Source organism: Vipera ursinii (genome assembly GCF_947247035.1).
Source record: "Vipera ursinii genome assembly, chromosome: 5".
NCBI classification, from domain to species: Eukaryota; Metazoa; Chordata; class Lepidosauria; order Squamata; family Viperidae; genus Vipera; species Vipera ursinii.
The window spans coordinates 48,758,596-48,780,913 of NC_139518.1; the positions used below are offsets into that span (position 1 = coordinate 48,758,596).

Here is a 22,318-nt window from a genome sequence, read left to right on the forward strand (position 1 = left end):
AAAACTGCATATGTTGCATAAATTCCTATGCTTTTGAAAGCATTAATGATAGTGTTTCATATAGATATGGAAATCATAGTGTCTATTTCACAGGAAACTGAGGTTTATTTGCTGAAGTGTACTTGAGGAATTGATACAGGATTAAAAATCACCATGATAGTAGTTTAAAATGATAACATTGTGAAAGATACCAGGAAGCCTAGCAATGGTTTTATAATTGAGGGATACTATATTTTAACGTAGCAGAAGATAATATTTTGATTGGGTTACTCCTTTTACCTGCTCCAGTTGGCAGGAACATGTAAATAACAGCTTTCTTAGTGCAAACTGCTTACTTTCATTTTTTTTCTGGCCTTGATCCAAGACAAGATATCAGTTCCACTTCACTCTTTCCTCCCCTTTTCTTTTTATACTTCCACTCCTCTTTACATTGATTAATTTATCTTTTTATCATTAGCAGAAGAAATCTCCCCCTCCCTTAGCAACAAGGTCCATCTATCTAGATACGATTTTTATCTCTCATCTAAAGATATTCTCCTTCACGCCACAACCTTTATTTTCTGACATGGATAAATTACATTCTGTTTCCAATAGAAAGGAATATCTGTAGCTCATGGTTCCACTGTGGATACATTGGGTAATTTTACCTAGTTAACTGATGTTACCTAGATGTTACCTGGTTAACTGATTATGTTATTTAGTTGGATAGTGAAACATCTGCAAGCAAGATGAGAGAACACTAAGGATTCCACATGGAATGATATTTTTTTCTGATTTATTTGGTTATCTCCTTGCACTTTTTTATAGTTTTAAAATTTCTACACATTTACCACATGTTTACTAAATCTACAGTATCTTCAGGCTGTTTCAGATATACATGTGTTTTGTAAGAATAGATCTCCGGTATGAGAGCCAGTTTGCTATAGCAGTTAAAGGCATTGGTCTAGAAACCATACAATGCATAATTTGATTCTGAGTGTCTGGCATTATTAGGCTTTGCTGCATGGATTTTTGCATTTTCTTTTCAGAACTTACTGAAGGCTGCTAGCGTCACTCAAAAACAGATGAACCTTGTTAAGCTCCATGAACAATCCAAGAAAAACCTAGAAGAAGAAATTCAGAATTATAAAGATGAAGCTCAGAAACAGAGGAAGATTATATTTCAGCTGGAGAAAGAGAGAGATCGTTACATTAATGAAGCTGGTGACCTCACACAAAAGGTAGGAGAAAGCTTTTTGAAAGATACACTTAATTCTGCGATTCAATTTTAATTTGGAATTTAATGTGGATTTTATTTCATTTCAATGGTCGTTAGAATAAAAAGCTTTTAATAAGTAACTTATTTTGATATCTGTAGATAGAAATCTGAAAAAAGTGGGGTGGGGAAACCATAGATAAAGTAGCCTTTCTTAACTTGATGCCCTCCAAGTATATTGAAACCACAGGGCTGTGCTTGGTGGAGATTCTGAAATTGTAATGCCAGAGGATGGAAGTTTGGGAATGCACTCAATTGTCTTTATAGGATTTCATACACTTAGAAATTTGTAAGGTATAGGAATTACATTGACATTCTTCAATTACATCATCAGAACATTAATTCTAGAATGGGAGTAAATTAAAATTAATAAAAATAGAATCAAATAGAACAGAACAGAACAGGTCTTCTAGTCCAGCTCCCTGCTCAAGCAGGAGAGCCTATACCATTTCAGACAAGTGACTGTCTAGTCTCTTCTTAAAAAGAAAATTGGTATCTGCTTGTGACTTGAGGTGAAAACTATTGGAAGAGTAGAAAATTTTGAATATTTGAGTATTTCTAAGGAACAGGTATTCTGAGAAGGCTGCATGGAATTTTGTTAATTAGCAGACGTGTAGGAATGGAAAATTAAAAATGTGAGGTCCCAGGGTAACTAGTTAGTATTATGAAATCTATTCTCCTTCACACACAATTATTTAACAGGGTAAAGTAACTTTCTGCATGAATGGATTAGAGTGCCACCGAAATGCATATTAACAAAAACTTGGTTAGTCCTATTAATGCCAAGAATATTTTCGTAGCTTATTATGAAACCATTTTCTCCCCCTTTTTTATGTCACTAAAAGCACAATTTCTCCACAGAAAAGTACCCTAGTACCATTCAAAAATAGTGATATTCTAAACATTTCTTAGTTTCTGGATAGTGCTCCTCTGTGCTGTTAGGACAAATAAGTTGTAAGAGTACATTTGGCTCTCCTTGTAGAAAACACGACCCTCCAATTCTTTCTTTATAACTCCTAAACCCTTTCTTTATAGCTTTTGTCATTTCATTTCCAGCCACCATGAAATTAATTCACTAAAAGGCTAGCCATGCCCTTTCAAATATCAGCTGCAAGACAACCAGCCTGTTTCAAAAGCTCTGCAATCGCTCACTCAGCCGATTATGCTTCATCCTCCACCCTCTTTTTCTCTGCTAACCAAGTATGGAAGGTTACCGATTACATTGCATGTAATTAAGGCCAGCTCCATAAGGGCTTGTTGTGTTACAGAAGATAAATTGATGAATAATAGAGTGGATAGGAAAAGGAAGCTGAAAATATGTTTTCTTTATGGGGAAGAATAGTTAGGTGCTGATATTCTATCTCCTACTTATTGCTTAGCTGAATAGCTTCCTTTAGAACTACTTCTCCGCTAGGTAGAGAGAATGGATTTTGCAGGAAGGGAAGAGTTGCCAGATGGCAGGATAAGAGAAGAGTAGAAAGGTGGCTTATGATTTCATTGGTTGGTCAGTTTTGGATTTAGGAAAATATATGTGTGTTCTGTTCAAGATATAGTGATACTAAGCTCACAATCATAACAATACTCTAGGCCACAGGTCTGCAACCCGCAGCTCCGGAGCCGCATGCGGCTCTTTCAGCCGACTCCTGCGGCTCCCAGTTCTCTGCCATGTGCAGTCCCCCCCCAAAAAAGTGGGACTAAAAAGGTTCAAAGAATCAATTCAAATATGCAGAGTAGGTGCATTTCTCGCCTTGGCTCCACTCTTCAGTCAAACCCTGTTCTGCGCATGCGCGCATGTACGCACATGCGCACACATTTTTTGCGGCTCCCAGTTTTTCCTTTTGTGAAGGAACCGGTTCCGAGCGGCTCTTTCACTGTTTCAGGTTGCTGACCCCTGGTCTAGGCAATCACTCTCCAAATATATGTATTGTGTGACCCAAAGTTATGTGATTTAAAGCAAGTATATCAATGGACCTTTTGACCGAACCATTTTTGCTGGAAAGAACCAGTAATCTTATCATTTGATTTTATGTTTCTCAAGTCGCATTTGCATTAGGCATAAAGTTCTACATGTTTAAATTAGCAGACTTAGTATTGAAGGGTTCTTGAATAGATTCAGCCTGAAAAAGAGACTAAAAGGACATAATATCAAAGCCTTTCTGAACCAGAGAATGTCCAATGAATACAACAAAAAACTGTTGTATTTGTTTCACTTTGTTTCTTTTTTTGGTATTTTTCCCTTCAGCACACTAATTTGCTGTCAAATATAGTTTGAAATATAGGATTCTCTATATTCCCTAAAGTAAATCAGGTAGAGTTAAGAGAAACACTACCGTGGATAATAACTTGTTCAGACTACTTGACTACAGAATGAATGTAATTTTGCTAATAAGAGATTATTTGAGAGACACAGGGACCACTTAAATATATACTTCCTTTTGAGGTAGCCAAAAAGAAGTCATCTTCTCCTGCTGACTTCAGTTTCAAAGAAATTAATCATTTAAATTTCCTTTGAAGGGGGATTATTTTAATACTGTGATTTGTGAATATTATATAATGTGCAAAATGATTACCAAGAGTTATTATGAAAGAAATAACTCTAACTATGGTTATTTTTCTTTTTTCACACACAATGGGTTTGTAATATAATGATAGCTGTTTTGAACCAAAATGAGTCTGTTTTGAACCAAAATGAGACTGCAGATTAGTTACCAAAATAAAGGATATTTAATATGTAACTATTATAATGTACAGAAAAGCAGATATAGTTCCTTATTATCTTTTGTTGTTGTTAGCTGTGAAGTCATGTCCGACCCATCGCGACCCTATGGACAACGTTCCTCCAGGCCTTCCTGTCCTCTACCATCTGCTGGAGTCCATTTAAGCTCACACCTACTGCTTCAGTGACTCCATCCAGCCACCTCATTCTCTGTCATCCCCTTCTTCTCTTGCCCTCAATCTTTCCCAGCATTATGCTTTTCTCCAGTGAGTCCTTCCTTCTCATTAGGTGGCCAAAGTATTTGAGTTTTAGCTTCAGGATTTGGCCTTCTAAAGAGCAGTCAGGGTTGATCTCCTCTAGGACTGACCGGTTTGATCACCTTGCAGTCCAAGGGACTCGCAGGAGTCTTCTCCAGCACCATAGTTCAAAGGCCTCAATTCTTTGGCGCTCAGCCTTTTTTATGGTCCAGCTTTCACTGCCATACATTGCAACTGGGAAGACCATAGCCTTGACTATATGCACTTTTGTTGACAGGGTGGTGTCTCTGCTTTTTAGTGTGCTGTCTAGATTTGCCATGGCTTTCCTCCCCAGGAGCAAGCATCTTTTAATTTCTTGGCTACAGTCCCCATCTGCAGTGATGATGATGATGATAATGATGATGATGATTATCTAGATGGGACCATACTGTATGACAAACTGTTCAGATGTGAATAACAAGTATTACCTCAAAAGTGCTTAGTACAATATATTAACACACTATATATTGATCAGTTATTAACACACAATTAGATAGTATAAATTTAATTCTAGAATAGAATCAAATTGAATTTGGGCCATGGCAAATGCATTTGAAAAGTAGTAACTCATGCCATATGCTATACTTATATAATTATATATCGGTTCAAAATAATTGAGATATTAATAAGTTTTTGCTCAAATATGCAGCCCATTAGTTCTTGCTTAAATACCTAGTTAACCATACTTGCCTGTTGGAAATTAAGTTTACCAACCAAAGCAATCTGTTTGCTTGATAACAATAGTGTCTTTATTGTGATAATTTAGGAATATTGGTTAATAAGAGACTTCTTGGTTTAATTGTAGCTTGCAGTGAAAGGGGCTATTTTTGCAGGAAAAGCTACTTGATTATATCTTCCTTTGTTTTGAAACAGTTTTATGAATGTTATGGAATAAAATATTATCCCACTGCAGATATGACTTGTAACAAAACCTTACCATGAAGGAGAAATCACTCTACTAAAGCAAAGTGAGAAAATTTCTTCCAACCTATCCAAAATCTCACATGCAGTGAAGATAGCTGCTGTTGGATCAAAAAAAGAAGAGTTGAATATTGGAAGGGAAATACAAGTTTTCATGAAGTGGGTGAAAGTGACAAGAAGGTGACAAACAACGGTGCATGTAACATAGATGTGTATGTGCTCTCTATATAAGAAATAACTACATCTCTACAGAAATAGAACACAACAATGATGAAATCTGTAAACTTGAATGCATTTGGGTCAGACCAACCTATCAAAAATAGTGCGATAAAAAACAGAATAGAAACACAAGTTAAGATAGGCAAGAAAATGGTAAGTGAGCACCTGTCCAGCCTAGACAAGTTCAAATCACCAGGACCAGATGGATTATACACCAAGGTTCTCAAGGAACTGGCAGATGTGATCTCAGGACCACTGAACTATATTTTTCAAAGATCCTGGAGCACTGGGGAACTACCAGAGGACTGGAAAAGAGCTGATGTATGATGATCTTCAAAAAAGGGAAAAAAATGGATCCAAGAAATTACAGATCTATCAGCCTGACCTCAATACCTGGGAAGATTCTGGAAAAGATAATCAAACAATGAATCAGCAAGCACCTAGAGGCAAAGTCATTACAAAGTCATTACAAAGTCATTACAAAAGCCAACATGGGTTTGTCAAAAACAGATCATGCCAGACAAATCTTATTGCATTCTTTGAACAAGTGACAAAATTAGTGGATCAGAGGAATGCTGTGGATATAATTTACTTGGACTTCAGTAAGGCATTTGATAAAGTAGGTCACAAACTACTACTTGATAAGATAGAAAAATGTGGGTTAGACAGCATCACCACCAGATGGATTTGTAGCTGGCTGACCGGCTGTACTCAGTGTGTGTTCCTCAAAGGAACCGCATCTACATGGAGGGAAGTGTGTAGTGGGGTGCCCGAGGGCTCTGTTCTGGGCCCAGTGCTCTTCAACATCTTCATCAACGATTTGGATGAGGGGATAGATGGGGAACTCATCAAATTTGCAGATGACACCAAGCTGGCAGACATAGCCAACATTCCAGAAGACAGGCTTAAGATACAGGAGGATCTGGACAGACTTGAACACTGGGCTCTATCTAACAAAATGAAATTCAATGGTAAAAAAGTATGGTTCTACATTTAGGCAAGAAAAAACAAATGTACAGGTATAGTATAGGGAGTACCTTGCTCAATAGTAGTAACTGTGAGAGGGATCTCGGAGTCCTAGTGGACAATCACTTAAATATGAGCCAGCAGTGTGTTGCAGCTGCCAAAAAAGCCAACACAGTGCTAGGCTGCATTAAGAGGGGGATAGAATCAAGATCACGTGAAGTATTAATATCACTTTACAATACCTTGGTAAGGCCAGACTTGGAATACTGCATCCAGTTTTGGTCACCACGATGTACAAAAGATGTTGAGACTCTGGAAAGAGTACAGAGAAGAGCAACAAAGATGATTAGAGATCTGGAGGCTAAAACATATAAGGAACGGTTGCTGCAATTGGGTATGTCTAGTTTAATGAAGAGAAGGGTGAGGGGTGACATGATAGCAGTGTTCCAATATCTCAGGGGCTGCCACAAAGAAGAGGAAGGCAAGCTATTCTCCAAAGCGCCTGAAGGCTGGACAAGAAGCAACAGATGGAAACTAATCAAGGAGAGAAGCAACCTAGAACTAAGGAAACTTCCTGACAGTTAGAACAATTAACCAGTGGAACAACCTGCCTCCAGAGGTGGTGAATGCTCCAATACTGGAGGTTTTTAAGAAGAGACTGGACAGCCATTTGTCTGAAATGGTATAGGGTTTCCTGCCTGAGCAGGGGGTTGGACTAGATGACCTCCAAGGTCCTTTCCAATTTTACTATTATGATTATGATTAATTTAAATTTGTCCCTGTTTAATTCAAACATAAATAAATAGAATTGTTGTGGTCATAGTTTTTCATTTCTAGGAAGCTGTTATATGCGTGTGTACTCTTTCTCACATAATGGCAAAGAGGACAACTCAAGACATTCCAACTGTTTTTACTACAACTAAAAAAAGGGTGCAAACCATATTTCATAGACAAAAATACCTTTTAGAAAGGATGATTTTTAAGTTGGAAAATGATAAGGGAAGCATCCATTGTATTTGTCTCCCCCTTTAAAAGAATTCATCCTCAAGCTATATCTTCCTTATTGGACACAAAGGTGTTAAGATATTGAATATGAAATGTTGACACTGGGAATGGGCTACTCATTCACAGTCCATGCTACCTGATATTGTTGCTGTATTGATAATGTGATGGGAAGCCCTTGTAGAAATCAACTTTATCTGTCCATAGCATATTCTATATGGTGTTAATTTTATTATTTCTGATTTCTGTAATAGGTCCTTCATCACATGGAAGATATCAAACTACGGGAAATGCAGATTTTTGACTACAAAAAGAAGATAGCAGAGTCTGAAACAAAATTAAAACAGCAACAAAATCTCTATGAAGCTGTGAGATCAGACAGAAACCTCTACAGTAAAAATTTAATTGAAGCTCAGGTACCAAAAAGCATTTTTGTTGGCTTCTTTCTCCTAATTTTGGTTTGAGATCAACTTCTTGAAAGAAGTTCAGTGCTAATGTGATATTTTCCACATTTTTGTTTTTCTTAATTATACTAAACATACTAAGTATCCCAGTGGTATTTATGAAAATAAGTTTTTGTCTAGATCAGGGGTCTTCAAACTTGGCCCTTTTATGACTTGTGGACTTCAACTCTCAGAATTCCTCAGCCAATGTGCCAGGCTGAGGAATTTTGGGAGTTGAAGTCCACAAGTCATAAAAGGGCCAAGTTTGAAGACCCCTGGTCTAGATGCTATCAGAGGATAACCTTTTGCATATGTATTTAAAGACAAAAGGACACTGAGATCCACATTGAGACAGATTATGTGTAGTTCCAGGGGTACAGTAGTGTTACTGTTAAGTAGTCTTCCAAAACTGATCTGGAGATTTATAGCAGCAAATGAGAGGACTGTTTGCCAAATGTTTGGCATAGGTGAGCATTAGCTGATTTATTTTTTAGAAACTATATTCTGTCAAATACCTGACATTAATTTTATGCAGCTGTTCTTTTATGGAGTATTTTGAGTATGGACCCAAGGCTGCAATGTCTCCAGTTTTCATCAGAATTGTTCAACAGGTATTAATGCATATTAATCTAATGCATATTATCATGCTACACAATTTTTTAAAAATTGTCTTTACGTAAAAAGAGTTTCTAATTTTATTATATGTAATATTTTTAGATATTGCATATCTGATTTCTCTGAGAGATTTGTTTTCACAAAGAAACAGGTTTTTTAATTCAGTCCAAAAACAGCCAAGAATTTAAGGGAATTTCTCTTCAAAAGCCTTACATTTATTTCATTAAAAGTTGACTGTCTTAATCAATGCTGGAAAATTTCTTACCATTCTATTCAAAAGTAAAACTACATCCATTTCTCATTTTCCTATATTGGTGAGTTATTTTCTTATTCAAAAAGGAATGAGGGCCTTCCTGATAAGATGAAACTGCTGGTCTTACCTACCATTATCTGTTTTTGCTGAATGCGATGCTCTGAAAATGATACATGGTGTCTTTAAGTTTCTGAACCAAATTAGACATCATAGAAAAATAAAGATTAAATCTTAGGCAATTCAGCTAGCTGAAAATCATTTTTATCATTATAAAGCAAAAAAAGTACATTTTTTTCCTCAGCTCTTATATTTTTCTACCTGTCATTGCTTCTCTTGGTTGATATTACAATAGAAGCCATGGAGGCAGCTATTTTTATGCAGCTATTGCAAGGAGTAAGAAAATAATTTAGAAAGAAAGTCAGCAACTGCCAAATATAACATAGAAGCCCTATTTAAATTAGAAGTAAGTTTCAGTTTTTATATTATTATTATTATTATTATTATTATTATTATTATTATTATTATTATTATTATTATTATTATTTATTAAATTTGTATACCGCCCTTCTCCCGAGGGACTCAGGGCGGTAAACAGGGCACATATAAATAGAAAATACAAAAATTAAAAAAGAATTAAATAATCGCCCAGATAAAACAATAACAATATAAAACCCATTAAAAACCCTAACATCCCCCATCAGGCCAGGCCAGCTTGTTCAAATAAATGGGTCTTCAGACCGCGTCGGAAGGAACGAAGGTCCGGTGCCGTCCGGAGCTCGACTGGCAGCTGGTTCCATAAAGCCAGAGCGCCCACAGAGAAGGCCCTCCCCCTGGGGGCCACCAGCCGACATTCTCTGACCGGAGGCACCCTGAGGAGGCCCTCTCTGTGGGAACGCACAGGGCAGAGGGAAGTTGACGCCGGCAGCAGGTGGTTCCCAAGGTACTCCGGACCCATGCCATGTAGGGAGTTAAAGACCATTACCAGAACCTTGAATCTCACCCGGAAGACAACTGGTAACCAATGCAGCTCGCGGAGCAAAGGTGTAACATGGGAGTACCGGGAAACTCCCAAGACAACTCTCGCGGCCGCATTCTGTACCAGTTGGAGCCTCCGAGTGGTCTTCAAAGGAAGCCCCATGTAAAGAGCATTGCAGTAGTCCAGACGAGAGGTCATGAGCGCATGAGTGACCATACACAGGGCATCCCGGTCCAGATAGGGCCGCAACTGGCACACCAGGCGAACCTGGGCAAAAGCCCCCCTAGTCACGGCTACTATATGGTCTTCCAGAGTAAGCCGTGAATCTAGGAGGACTCCTAAGTTGCGAGCCCTATCCACGGGGGGTAAAAACTCACCCCCCATAGAAAGAGGTGGGATATTTTGAATCTCTCCTACCTGTGCAGAGTAATGGGATGTCCATTGGGGACAGAAGGAGTGGTGCTCACCTGTACTTTCTTGTGGTAATGAATTGGTCTGGTGTCAAAGCTGTTTGCCTTTGACCTTGATTCCCTCATGCCATACTTCCCAATTGCTATTGCAGGAACTTGCATCTGCCATATTTTCTTTAAATTAAAGCCTTGGGTACTGTATGGATTTTCACTGATACAGAGTTTTATAGATGATAGCGTTAAGAGTCTACTCATTGTAAAATACCTGCAGCATTTCAGAAGATTGGTTATCATTTGTCATTCTTATGTAATAGTTATTTTACAAATGTTTCATTTTACTTAAAATGCCTTTTGAGTAATACTAAACTCATTTTATAAGGCTGAACACTTGACTTGTTGCTCTAAATTCATTTTAAAGAGAGGTTTCTTTGTAAATAATAGTGTCAGGACCCACCCCAAACCACGTCTTAGGAAGACAAAAACTCTTGGAGTCAGTTCTAGTCCAAAAGGAATCTTTACTAGGACATGCTTGGTTGTGGGAATACAAGACAGGACTGACTCCAAGAGTTTTTGTCTTCCTAAGACGTGGTTTGGGGTGGGTCCTGACAGTAGACAGGACTTAGTATTGTTTTACAAATTGAAATTTTATAAAGGGTACCCGGTTCAACCCCCCTTCCCTCAACCCCATTTGGTCAGCCCCCATCCTTCTACTTCGTGTCATCCCCTTCGTGGGGAAAAAAGGAACTTCGAATCTTTATGGTTATTGCCTTCTTCCTCTCCAGACTTAAAAGAAACACAAGCCAGATACCTTCTTCCTCTCCCCCTCCCTTTTGATCCCCCTAGTTCAAAAGGTTTCCTTGGTCTTTGAAATAACCTAAGGCAGGCTGAATCCACATATGCTCCTCCTTCCTCGGGAGATGGCAGAATCCATAGGGGGGGGGGATAATGTTTTAACCATACATTTATGAATGTGATATAAATGGATTCTGACAAATAGCAAGTGAAAGCCCTAGTATTAATTTGCTTCAGCCAGCCACTTTTTAAACATTTTTTTTTCAAAGGTGATGGGAAAGGAAAAATTTCAAGCTGCAGTCTATACTTACTGGGGGAAAAAAGATAGATAATACTTCAGTTTTTATCAGGTGCTACACAAACTAACACACGAGTTGCTTTTATCTGTTCCTCCTCTTTTTTCCATTGACTTAACTTGGTAAATAGGCAGAGATGTGGCTAGTATTAGAAAAATTGTATGTTCAGCTCCACCTGTATTTATACAAATATTACCAGTAATGAGCACTGGCTTTCTGTACTTAGGATGAAATCAATGAAATGAGAAAGAAGTTAAAGATCATGACACACCAGGTTGACCAGCTGAAAGAAGAGATTTCTGTCAAAGAGGCAGCCCTGGTGAAAGTGCATCTGGATCACCAGCGGATAGAAAAAGAAAAAGAAGCCTTAAAGGTAAGGTACTGTCAGCAGAAAAAATACACCCGAGGTCCCTAGAAATAAAGGATCAGTTTAGGTGTTGTGGCCTCCTTGGGAGGATGTTTCTTGGATCACCTGCCCTACTGCCACTCTGTACCTGCACACGGTATGTCACCATGTGTCTTAGGATCTCCTACTTTTGGTGGGCTAAAATTGCATTCATATTATAAGTATTATGAGAGCGGGGGGGGTATATAAATGAATGGAGATTAGGAAATGGAAAGGACCGTAACGATTTTTATCTTTTTTTCTTTCTGAACTTTTTTTTTTACTTCATGCCTTCTTAGTAAGGGCTTTTCAGGTTTTCCATTTCTGATCTTTAATGGTAGATACAAATTTTGGGTGAAAACCCCTGAATTCATTTTATTCTCAGATTAATCTCTTTGGGTAACAATTAAACAATGATTTCAATTCTTCCATTGACTATTCTATTTTTTAAATAGGAATTGCTTGAGAGATTTTGATTGGTGAGATCTATAGATCGATAGATATAGATATATAGATATAGATCTTTGGCTTATTCTCAACAACATGTATACACAATATGTACAGTGCTGAGCTGCATTCAGAAAAGTAAATCCCACAGAGCTCAGCAGAACCTGCTTCCTTATTTTATCAATTCAGTTCAGTTACTAATTACTATCTTGCTGTCGTATAGTGTCAATGTTGCTGGCAATTTATACACAATTCTTTATAAAGTAACTTTTTTTGCATAAATTTCTGTATCTAATGCTTTCAAGACAGCTTGAGGAAATCATTGTTTAATTGTTACCCAAAGAGATTAATCTGAGAATAAAATGAATTCAGGGGTTAGAATCATGCAGTCAGACGATGCTAAATTCGGTGTCTTTCGCTAAAAGAAATCATTTTCTACTTTTCTTTTTTTATTTATTTGTTATTTTTATAAATAACTCAAGGTGGTGAACATATGCTATACACCTCCTCCTCCTCCTCCTCCTCCTCATTTCCCCACAACAAAAACCCTGTGAGGTGGGTTCAGCTCAGAAAGAGCGACTCGCCCCAAATCACCCAGCTGAGTTTCATGGCTAAGGCGGGATTGAATTCACGGTCTCCCGCTTTCTAATTTACCGGTACTTAAAAACATGCTCTGGAGCAGCAAAAATATTGTTGTAACTTCATCTACACATAATGAAGTGGTGTTGCTTTTCTATACTGTGTGGTATTTCTTTCATCAATATGTTTTATAGGAGAGCTGAAATAGTTGGTGGGTTGCTATACACAATTTGCATCATCCTTTGAGAATAAACTCAGTGAAATCTACCTTGACACAGACTCAAGTGCTAGGGCAGGCGACAGAAATGTAATCTCAGAAACTGATTATATTTTGGATTACCTTCTTTCACCTTGTAGATATCAAATTGTAAATTGAAGTCTGGTGTAAAGTAGGATATAAATTGAATTAATCTTTCCAGAACTGTCACATGGATGTGTCAGAATGACTGGGGAAATGAGGTCTATATTTAATACCACTTTTGTCCCCTCTGCATTATTAACTATTTCAGAATGAGACTAGCCCCCTGGTTAAGGGACATACTTTATGCCTCCTTCTCCTTGTGTTCATACAGTAGTTGTAAGACCTCATGCTTCATCTGTATACTGCATGTCTTTAGTTGCTATGGTCTATATAACAACAAACTGTTTGTAACCTACATGCAACTCATTGAAGCAGATATAACTGAGTAGTAGTGTTCAAGTGCATTGTGATACTTTTATGTTCTCTATTGCTTTCTATTCAACATAGTGTATAAACTTGAAACATGACCTTAACTGCTGCCATAATTGTGAACTTTTTCTAAAAGAACTGACATCCTTCATTATTTAGAGAGCAAATACAGTTTTATTATTATAGTTTCTGTCTGATTTAGTGTTAGTTTAAAATAAATGTTAAATGGTTATAATTTTACAAATAACACTAGGCACTACAGCATTTATTTTATTAATATTATATTAATTATAGTTTTCATTAGCAACAATTCTGGTTAGGTTTGAGTTGACTGGTTATTTCTGCATACGATAGATCATTGTATTTATCTGAATTTATTACATATTTACCTTAAATCACATGTTTCTTCTCAGTAGGGCATGCAGTACAACATTTGTTCATTGTACATTTGTCTAATAAATGTCATTTGTTCTTGAGAAACAGCTAATTGAATCAAATAAAGCAGGAGAAGACAAGTAAGAGTATGAGACTGTGTCTTTAACACTTTTAAATTTCCAGATTTATGAAGTGGAAAGATGTTAAAAACACCATTTATTTTCCTCTTTCTTTTGTTTCTGTCAGGGTGAACTGCTTAAAATGAGACAACAGGCTGTGGAGACAAAGCATTTTATTGAAAAACAAGAGGAAGAAGAAAGAAAGCTCTTGAAAATTATTTCTGAAGCTGATTCAGAAAGATTAAGACAAAAGAAGGAATTAGATCAAGTAGGTTACAACAACAAAAAACGTTAATGTCCATGTAACCTAGGTGGAAAGTATTGCACTAACCCACTGAATGAAATCTTTGGGAAGTAGAAATAACATACTAAGTCTAATTGAAGGTCTAGCCCGCTGAACACTTGGCAATACATTCCCAATAGTGTATTGATGATATGTAATATTTTGAAGTTTTACATTTTTGCCACTGAAGATGTTATGAATAGTAAAATTATGCCTTGGCTGGTATTATTTGCAGGTTATTAGTGAAAGGGACATTCTTGGGAGCCAGTTAGTTCGTCGCAATGATGAATTGGCTCTTCTGTATGAGAAGATAAAAATTCAGCAATCAATTCTCAACAAGGGAGAAACGCAGTATCGACAAAGAATAGAAGACATCCGATTACTCAAGTTGGAGATAAAAAAACTTCGGCGGGAGAAGGCGATACTTGGCAAGAGTGTGGCTAATGTGGAAGAACTAAGGTAGAAACAGTGTGTGTACTTACCTAGTGAGTCCAGACATAATGCCAGGGATTGTTTCTTTTCGCACACAAGAGAGATTTGTATTGTCATATCAGCTATAGTATGTTAGGAAAGGATTTGCTTTCGGTAACTTCATGTAATATAAATTTAAAACAAATCAGTAGTGTACAGAGTATGGAAGATGAACTTTGTGGAGATATAAAGAATCTGCTGCTTAGGCAAAAGGGCTGAAATATTTTTTTAAAGTCCAGAACATCTGGATAATATTTGGAAGCAGCTCAAACACCTCTCTAATTCATTGAGATATAAGGAATATGAGGAGGTACAGTAAATCAGAGTTGCAAGTTATTATAGCCAACTCAAAAGTAGTTTTAACCTTCCTCCTAGATTTACTTACATTGTTGGTAGACCTAGCAAGGCTGACAACTAGTCAGGAAATAATGATTTAAGAGAAAATTTCTAATAGCAAACTAATTTAATTCCAATTTCAAATATTACCTTTTGTTTACACTACTGGCAAATAAACTTGATAAACAGCAACAGGAAGGTGTAACAATTCAGAGAATTACTTGGTGGGTGCTCAGTCTACATGTATTAGAAAGGAACCATATTTATGAGTTTATTAGACAATTCATAGAAGATTTGATTTATTCACAAATTATTATATTTTTTCTGTTTTCCTCATTTAATTTAGAGGTGATATAACGGAAGGAATTGCTTAATTTTAACTGCACATAATGTTCATCTAACAGCAGAGTTTTAACAACTGGTTGAATTTATCTCACTGTTCAGGATCTACAGGGAGGAAAGACTATACTGTGGTTGATACATATTTTGTTGCTTTGACCTTTCTAAAGGCGAATTACACTCTACTTCGTATAAAGCAACTCTGTTGAATTACTAACCTTAATTGTAAGCAAGATGTATTTTTTTAATTGGCTAGTAACTTGGAGATGATAACTAGAACTTATCACCTACGTAGTTCTAGTACTTTCTTACCCTGTAGCCAGTATGTGACTTTTTGCCAGTCAAACTTTCTGAGCCTTAGGAAGGAGAGAATGATAAACCACTTCTGAAAAATATTTTGAAAAATGGGAAAACTTCATGGACTTGTCCGTGTAATCCTAGAAATCAAGACTGATTTGAAGGCATGCATGCACGTGTGTATGCGTGCACACACACAGACACACAAAACACCTTTTCTCTACAGGCTAAGGTGAAAGGTATGAGTTTCCAGGCAAAAGGGAAAATCAGTAAGGAAAGCAAATGAACCTTTTGCTTCAGAAAGCCCATTATTCTAACCAGAGGAATTAGATCTTTAATTACTATTAATTAAAGTAATTATGTCAAGTCTACAGTCTAATTTATCTGGACAGATCTAGAAAAATAAGTTCCATGTCATCCTTGAACCAAATTTCAGTCTCTGTACAAGAAAATATTAATTAATCTTTTTGTGATTTCTTTGAATTTTATCAGATACCCATTTCTTGTTACATTTTCTGTTTTCCTTTTTAATCAATAACTTTTTATAGATGGCAGACCAATGGCATTTTGGGGTCTAACTGAAGCATTCCATATGCATTTTCTTGTGAATTTTCTGTTTACTACTGGCCTAAATAAAGACAATTCTGTAATTACAATGCTGAATATATATGTATTTTACAATCTCTCATTTATAAGTATGGCTGTGGTTGTATTTTTTTAAACAGTTTTTTTTTAACCTGGGTGATTTTAGTCTGCTTCCAAAGAAAAATGGGCTGAAACGTCTGGTTACACACCTAGATAATTATGTGACCAGGAGGTAGCAGTGTTGAAATTGTTTCCATTGTAAGATTTAATTATCAAAAATGTAAGACAAATGGTGAGAGCCCTCTGTCCCACAGTAGCCAGGGTTAAAGGGAGAATAAAGCAGGTAAAGTGCCTCCTAGAAGATAATTGGTGGTAACAAAAGCTACCAAGCCACTACGCAAAGTAGAAAGTGGGGCTAAGGAACATCGGGAAAGAAAGTTTGAGATCTACCCTAAGAGCATAGCTATTTTGCTACAAAATCCTAAGTAATATCTGCAGATTTCAATATGTTTTTTTTACTGTTTCGTATTTCATTTGTTTTTTGAAATCAGAGTGCTGATATCCCATTGCTTAATTTAGAAAACTTATGTATATATAACAGAATAACACAGTTACAGAGTTGGAGGAGTTTTATTATACCATTATTATACCACTATTTTCAGATTCTCTACTTTTCTCTTGAGAGAAGATCTGAAAATAGCATAATAAAACTCATTTATAATAATTGGTGAAATTATTTTATTTCAGTAATTGAAACTTCTACAAGATATATCAAGATCAGTAAAAATATTTCAGAAAGCATGAGAGTCAATGCTGGTTGTACAAATGTCTTTTAGGAGAGGAGAGAGCTAAACATATTTTTAAATATGAACTCATTAACTGAGTTCATGATATTTATATTGAATTTGTTTTTGAAGGCAGGAAGTTTATCATATGCAGAAGGAGTTATTGAAGGAACGGACACGCTGTAGAGCCTTGGAAGAAGAGCTGGAAAATCCAATGAATGTTCACAGATGGAGAAAATTGGAGGTATAATTAAATCCAAAATACCTATAAATTGATAACTGGTTAAAAAAAGAAGAATATAAGACATTTGAAAAATGGATCTTCCAACACTCTATTCTGACTCTCGGTATTTTTCTGCTCAAGCTTTAAATATATTCCATGTGAAGACTTCACAATTGCTAATCTAAGAAGTAGAAATTTCATATGAACTATCACCAAGTATCTATACAAACTTGTCTTTTCTGCCCAATCTTTCTTATGACAAATCATAAATAACACAATTAAAGTTTCATTATTCTTAACAGGTTTTATTATATTGGTGTGGAAAGTATCTATCTACACCAACGCTATACTGTATGCAGAAAGTCATAGAAGTTACAACTAATCAAGGAAAATATTCCTCTTGTGTAGGCCAGTGACCCAAGTACTTATGAGTTGATACAGAAGATACATGCACTTCAGAAACGACTTATCAGCAAGACCGAAGAAGTTGTTGAAAAAGAATTACTTCTCCAGGTACGTCTGACATTGAATGCATCCAATATGCTCTTTTATATTGTGATATTGTATTCCAGATTATAAAAGGCATTTTTTCCAGTAAATGTACTAATGTTTTGTATAAGTTTGTATTATATATTAACTATACCCACACACTATAACTAATAGTCTTTTTCCAGTAATTTTATTGACAATTATATTAAACAAGTAAAACTAATATAATAACGTGTTCATCTCCAACAAATGAAGTCACTTTAACACTGTCTCTTAAAAGTCAACCAAATAGTTCTTCATTTCAAATCTCATCCAATTTTCAATAGGTCCATCTCTAAATTTTCAGCATATCTCAATAATCATCAGAAGTCCAGCAAGGGTTATAAAAATAACCATTCAGTATTTATATCTCCATTTTCATTTACAAAAATTCCCCTAATCCCTTTTTCAAATAGTAACAGTTCATGCCTTTGTAAACTGCTTAGAGCAGGAGTGTCAAACTGCTGGCCCGCGGGCCGGTTTTGTCATACCGAAGCCATGCCCACCCCATTGCCGGCAATGCAAAAAGAGTCGCAATATGTCGTGACACATCACGTGATGTGGCGAGTTTGACACCCATGGCTTAGAGAGTGCTATAAAGCACTATGAAGCAGTATATACGTCTAAGTGCTATCGCTAAATGCTATTCTCAGATAAACAAACAAAAAGCAATTAGTACAGTATCAGAAGAGTTAAGTGGATTGTTGACTTTATCCTGGTGTGAAATGTTTCTTGCTACAGTACTTTTATCATCATCATCATCATCTTGTAGTTCATTTGGAGGATTTGCTTTGGTGATTTGAATAGTTCTGTGGCTGATTTATTTAGGCTCCAAGTAAGAGATGAAGATTTAACATTATATGTCTTGCTATATCTGCAATGTATGGCAGTGAAAGTTGGACCATAAGAAAGGCTGAGCGCCAAAGAATTGAGGCCTTTGAACTATGGTGCTGGAGAAGACTCCTGCGAGTCCGTTGGACTGCAAGGCGATCAAACCGGTCAGTCCTAGAGGAGATCAATCCTGACTGCTCTTTAGAAGGCCAGATCCTGAAGCTAAAACTCAAATACTTTGGCCACCTAATGAGAAGGAAGGACTCACTGGAGAAGAGCCTAATGCTGGGAAAGATCGAGGGCAATAGAAGAAGGGGACGACAGAGAATGAGGTGGCTGGATGGAGTCACTGAAGCAGTAGGTGTGAGCTTAAATGGACTCCAGAAGATGGTAGAAGACAGGAAGGCCTGGAGGAATGTTGTCCATAGGGTTGCGATGAGTCGGACACGACTTCGCAGCTAACAACAACAATATCTCTATGATGGCTCATTATTACAGTTCTTTAGTGCATCTTTTTACTTTAATCTATAAAATGAAATTTGTTTCTTTCATCAGGAAGCCAGTGTTGATGGAATATAGTTTTGTCTCATACATTCCTTCTTAAATTCAAAAACTACCTGAATATATGTGTTAACAGACTATATTGTTGGTGAAATATTTCAGTAACTGTCTAACTAGATTTTTTTCTTTGTTTTATTAGACAAGGACTTAGGATGGTAAGGGAGAGTAATCTAAGGGTTTTTCTGTAATTACAACCAGTAAATGAACTGAATGCTTTTAAATGCATTACAGTACCAGAAATTAATAGAGAGGCATTTGCAATGTATGTTAAATCGTGCATAACCATTAAAACCATGGATGATTTCCAATGATTAAAAAGAGTTTTGATTTTAGGAACAAGAAATCTGGCGATCTCTGCCCTATACCGGCATTCTACAAATCACATTCTGATTTTCAGAAATGTGTAACAGAATAGAAAAAGATATGCCCTGCAAAATAGAACCGAGTGTAACATTTTAAAGGTATATAGGGGAACCTATTAAGATTCAGAAAGATAATTAAGAATTCTCTCAGGATTTCAAATCTGAGTACATATAGAGTGCTGAGAAATTGTCATTTCAGTTCAAATTCTCCATTTGGCTTTTCTTTATACTTTGTGAATCTTTCAGTTTTTGGACTTTAATAGGAATGTCTTATACATATATCCTAACAGCCCATTGAGTTTAATGGCACCCCAATGAATGAGTGGGGTGTCATTAAACTGCCATTTTGTATACTTTTTTTTATACTAGAAAGCCCCACTGAACTCACTGAGATTAAATTCTCAAACATTCATAATAATGCATTCTAGGAAACAACAGGGATATTATTAATGCATCCATAAATGTTTTTTCATTAAATGCAATTAGTGAATCCTAATTATTGTAAAAAAGAGTTTCTTTGATTATGTTTTTGAGTCAGTTTTTGACTCCTGTCAACTGCCTAAACTAGTCCCTGCAGTTTTCTTGGCAAAGTTTTTCAGAAGTGATTTGCCATTTCCTTCTTCCTGGGGCTAAGAGAGAGTGACTGGCAGAAGATTAACTGGCTTCATGCCTAAAGTAGGACTAGAACTTACTGTCTGCCAGTTTTTAGTTTGATGCCTTAACCACTACACCAAACTGGCTCTCCAAAAAGATCTACTACATGTAATCCCCTGTTTATGAATGGTTACATACTGAGACAGTGTTTGTAAATCTACTTTCTTTGCAAGTTCAACAGGTAAGCAATATTTTGCTGTGAGGCAGCCAGTCTGCAGCACCTGTCTGCAACTCCAGCCTAAAGGGTCCCGGGGCAGGAGGGAGCAGGAGGGGTTTCATTTTGGGCTCATGAGGTGCAAGGGAAGCTGGGCCCTTCCTGCCTTCTCCCAACTTCTGGGTGTGGATAGGTTTGTTCATATTGGCAAAAGTTTGCAATTTGAAAGTTTGTTAATAGAATAATGTCTATATTTGCTTTTCAAAACCAACATCTGCATCTTCTCCTTTGTGGGACAGGCAATTTCCCAAATGTTCCTGTTATTTGGAAGGAGATTTTGATATAATTAAAAAATAAACTAACTCTCTCTGATCTGCAGAGTAATTACAGTAAAGCAACAGAATAATAAAACACCCAACAGAGTAATTAAAGCATCCTGATTCTGGTAATTCTTAACATTCAGTGTGGGATTTGTGATTTGCAAGTTCTGAAATATAGTCATTTTTTTCTACAGTTATGAAATAAAAAATGTAACAAAAATCTTATAGTCTAGAGACTCATTATACCATTACATTGCTTATGAGTTTTTCATGAATGACAATCTCCTCAAACAACCAATTGAAGTAAAGGTTACTATTGCTTACATTGATGTTAATTGTTTGGAAATCTGATTACTGACAATTGTAGATGATATTGTTGAGTCCATTGGGATTCTACCCCTTAAATAATAAATAAAATATTCTTGTGGCAGTAGTTGCTGTTAAAATAGTACATAGAAACATGTTGTATCCCAGCCATTTCTGCCATAGTTTATAAATAATTTGATTAAAGCCCTTGTGCCTATAGATAACATATTACTGTCTTTAGCTATGATTCCAACTTGACTTTCTCTCTCAGGAATTGTACTGTGATTATAGGAAAAATATCCTTTTCTTTGATAATTTCTGTTATTCCCTAAAAGTTTTTGCTATGGGTAAAGGTGATATATGAAAATAAATGCTTCCCTATATACTTAAGTTGTAAATCGTATACATTTGCTATAGGAAAATCTGCCATTCCCCGAAATATGCACATTTTAATACATCTTTCATTGTGGCTGGGTCAGTTTAACTTACACACTCTCGGGTGCTTGGGTAAAAGTGAAATTATTTTACCAGCATGGTACCTTTATTTTTTTCAGAATACTTTAAAACAGAGACTGTCTGGCCCAAAAACAAGCATGACACATGGCGATTCTTCTAAGCTGAGTTCTTTATTGTTTCACACCTACTGTATAGACAAAATCTTGCCAGACTGAGCACTTTACTATCTGCATCTATAATATATTCTGTGAACTATTAGGGAAGGGCTATTTTCACTTTTTTTCTTTCACAACTAACATTTGGACTGAATTGCCTCTTACTCCACTGGAATGTACCCCTCCCTTCTGTGAATTCACCTCTTTATTATATTCTGTCACAGAGACTGCTACAACTTCATTAGAGGTTGTTCAAATATCTACTGTAGCTTTCTGAGCACTGGGAAATTCAGTGGATAAAGAATAAATATAATGATCTCATCCAGTACACTTTAGCATTTGGAGTATATGTTTATATATAATGCTAAATAGATTTGATGTTATTCATAAGAATCATTATAATAGTAGCTAATTTGCTGCACACAACAATAAGATGTTGAAAGGAAAATATTTAAATATAACATAGCCTTAATCTTTATTCATTCAAGTCATCTCTGAATTTCTGTTTATCATATTTCATACCTACGTGCTGTAGCTCTGTTTACTTTGAGTAATTGCTATGAGCATGGATCTCCTGGAAGAACTGTTTGTCCCTCAGGAAAATGCTTTTAGCACAGTACAAAAGGTTGAGGAAGGACTTTGCGGCTTGCTTCTCTAGTGATTACTATGAAGAACAGAAGGATAGAAGAGTTACCTTTGTTTTTTATTTTCAGCAACTAAGCAATTAGTATAGTTTAATTTAATAAGTTCAGGGAGAGTTGAAAAATAAATTAAAACCTGTCTCTTTTTCCTTCTGCATAATCCTGTGATAACATACCCATCTTCCTTAATAGCAGACATATATATTTATAAAGCTTACACACAAAATAGACTAAAAAAGTAACCGTTTTATACTTTTTATTTAATTGACTGCAATGCATTAGAGTGCTATGATGCA

The 22,318-nt window shown here is 36.3% G+C and overlaps 1 protein-coding gene across 1 annotated transcript in view; it reads left to right on the plus strand.

Annotated features, from left to right (window-relative positions):
- Positions 1–22,318, plus strand: part of CFAP58 (cilia and flagella associated protein 58) — a gene marked incomplete at both ends in the record, with an annotated part of 58,624 nt that overhangs the window by 14,157 nt on the left and 22,149 nt on the right. The window contains 7 exons of the mRNA XM_083363296.1: positions 1,029–1,220; positions 7,630–7,791; positions 11,387–11,533; positions 13,863–14,003; positions 14,254–14,477; positions 16,964–17,075; positions 17,463–17,567. Coding sequence (XP_083219422.1) covers positions 1,029–1,220; positions 7,630–7,791; positions 11,387–11,533; positions 13,863–14,003; positions 14,254–14,477; positions 16,964–17,075; positions 17,463–17,567 — 1,083 coding nt within the window. The remainder of the gene's footprint in view (positions 1–1,028; positions 1,221–7,629; positions 7,792–11,386; positions 11,534–13,862; positions 14,004–14,253; positions 14,478–16,963; positions 17,076–17,462; positions 17,568–22,318) is intronic.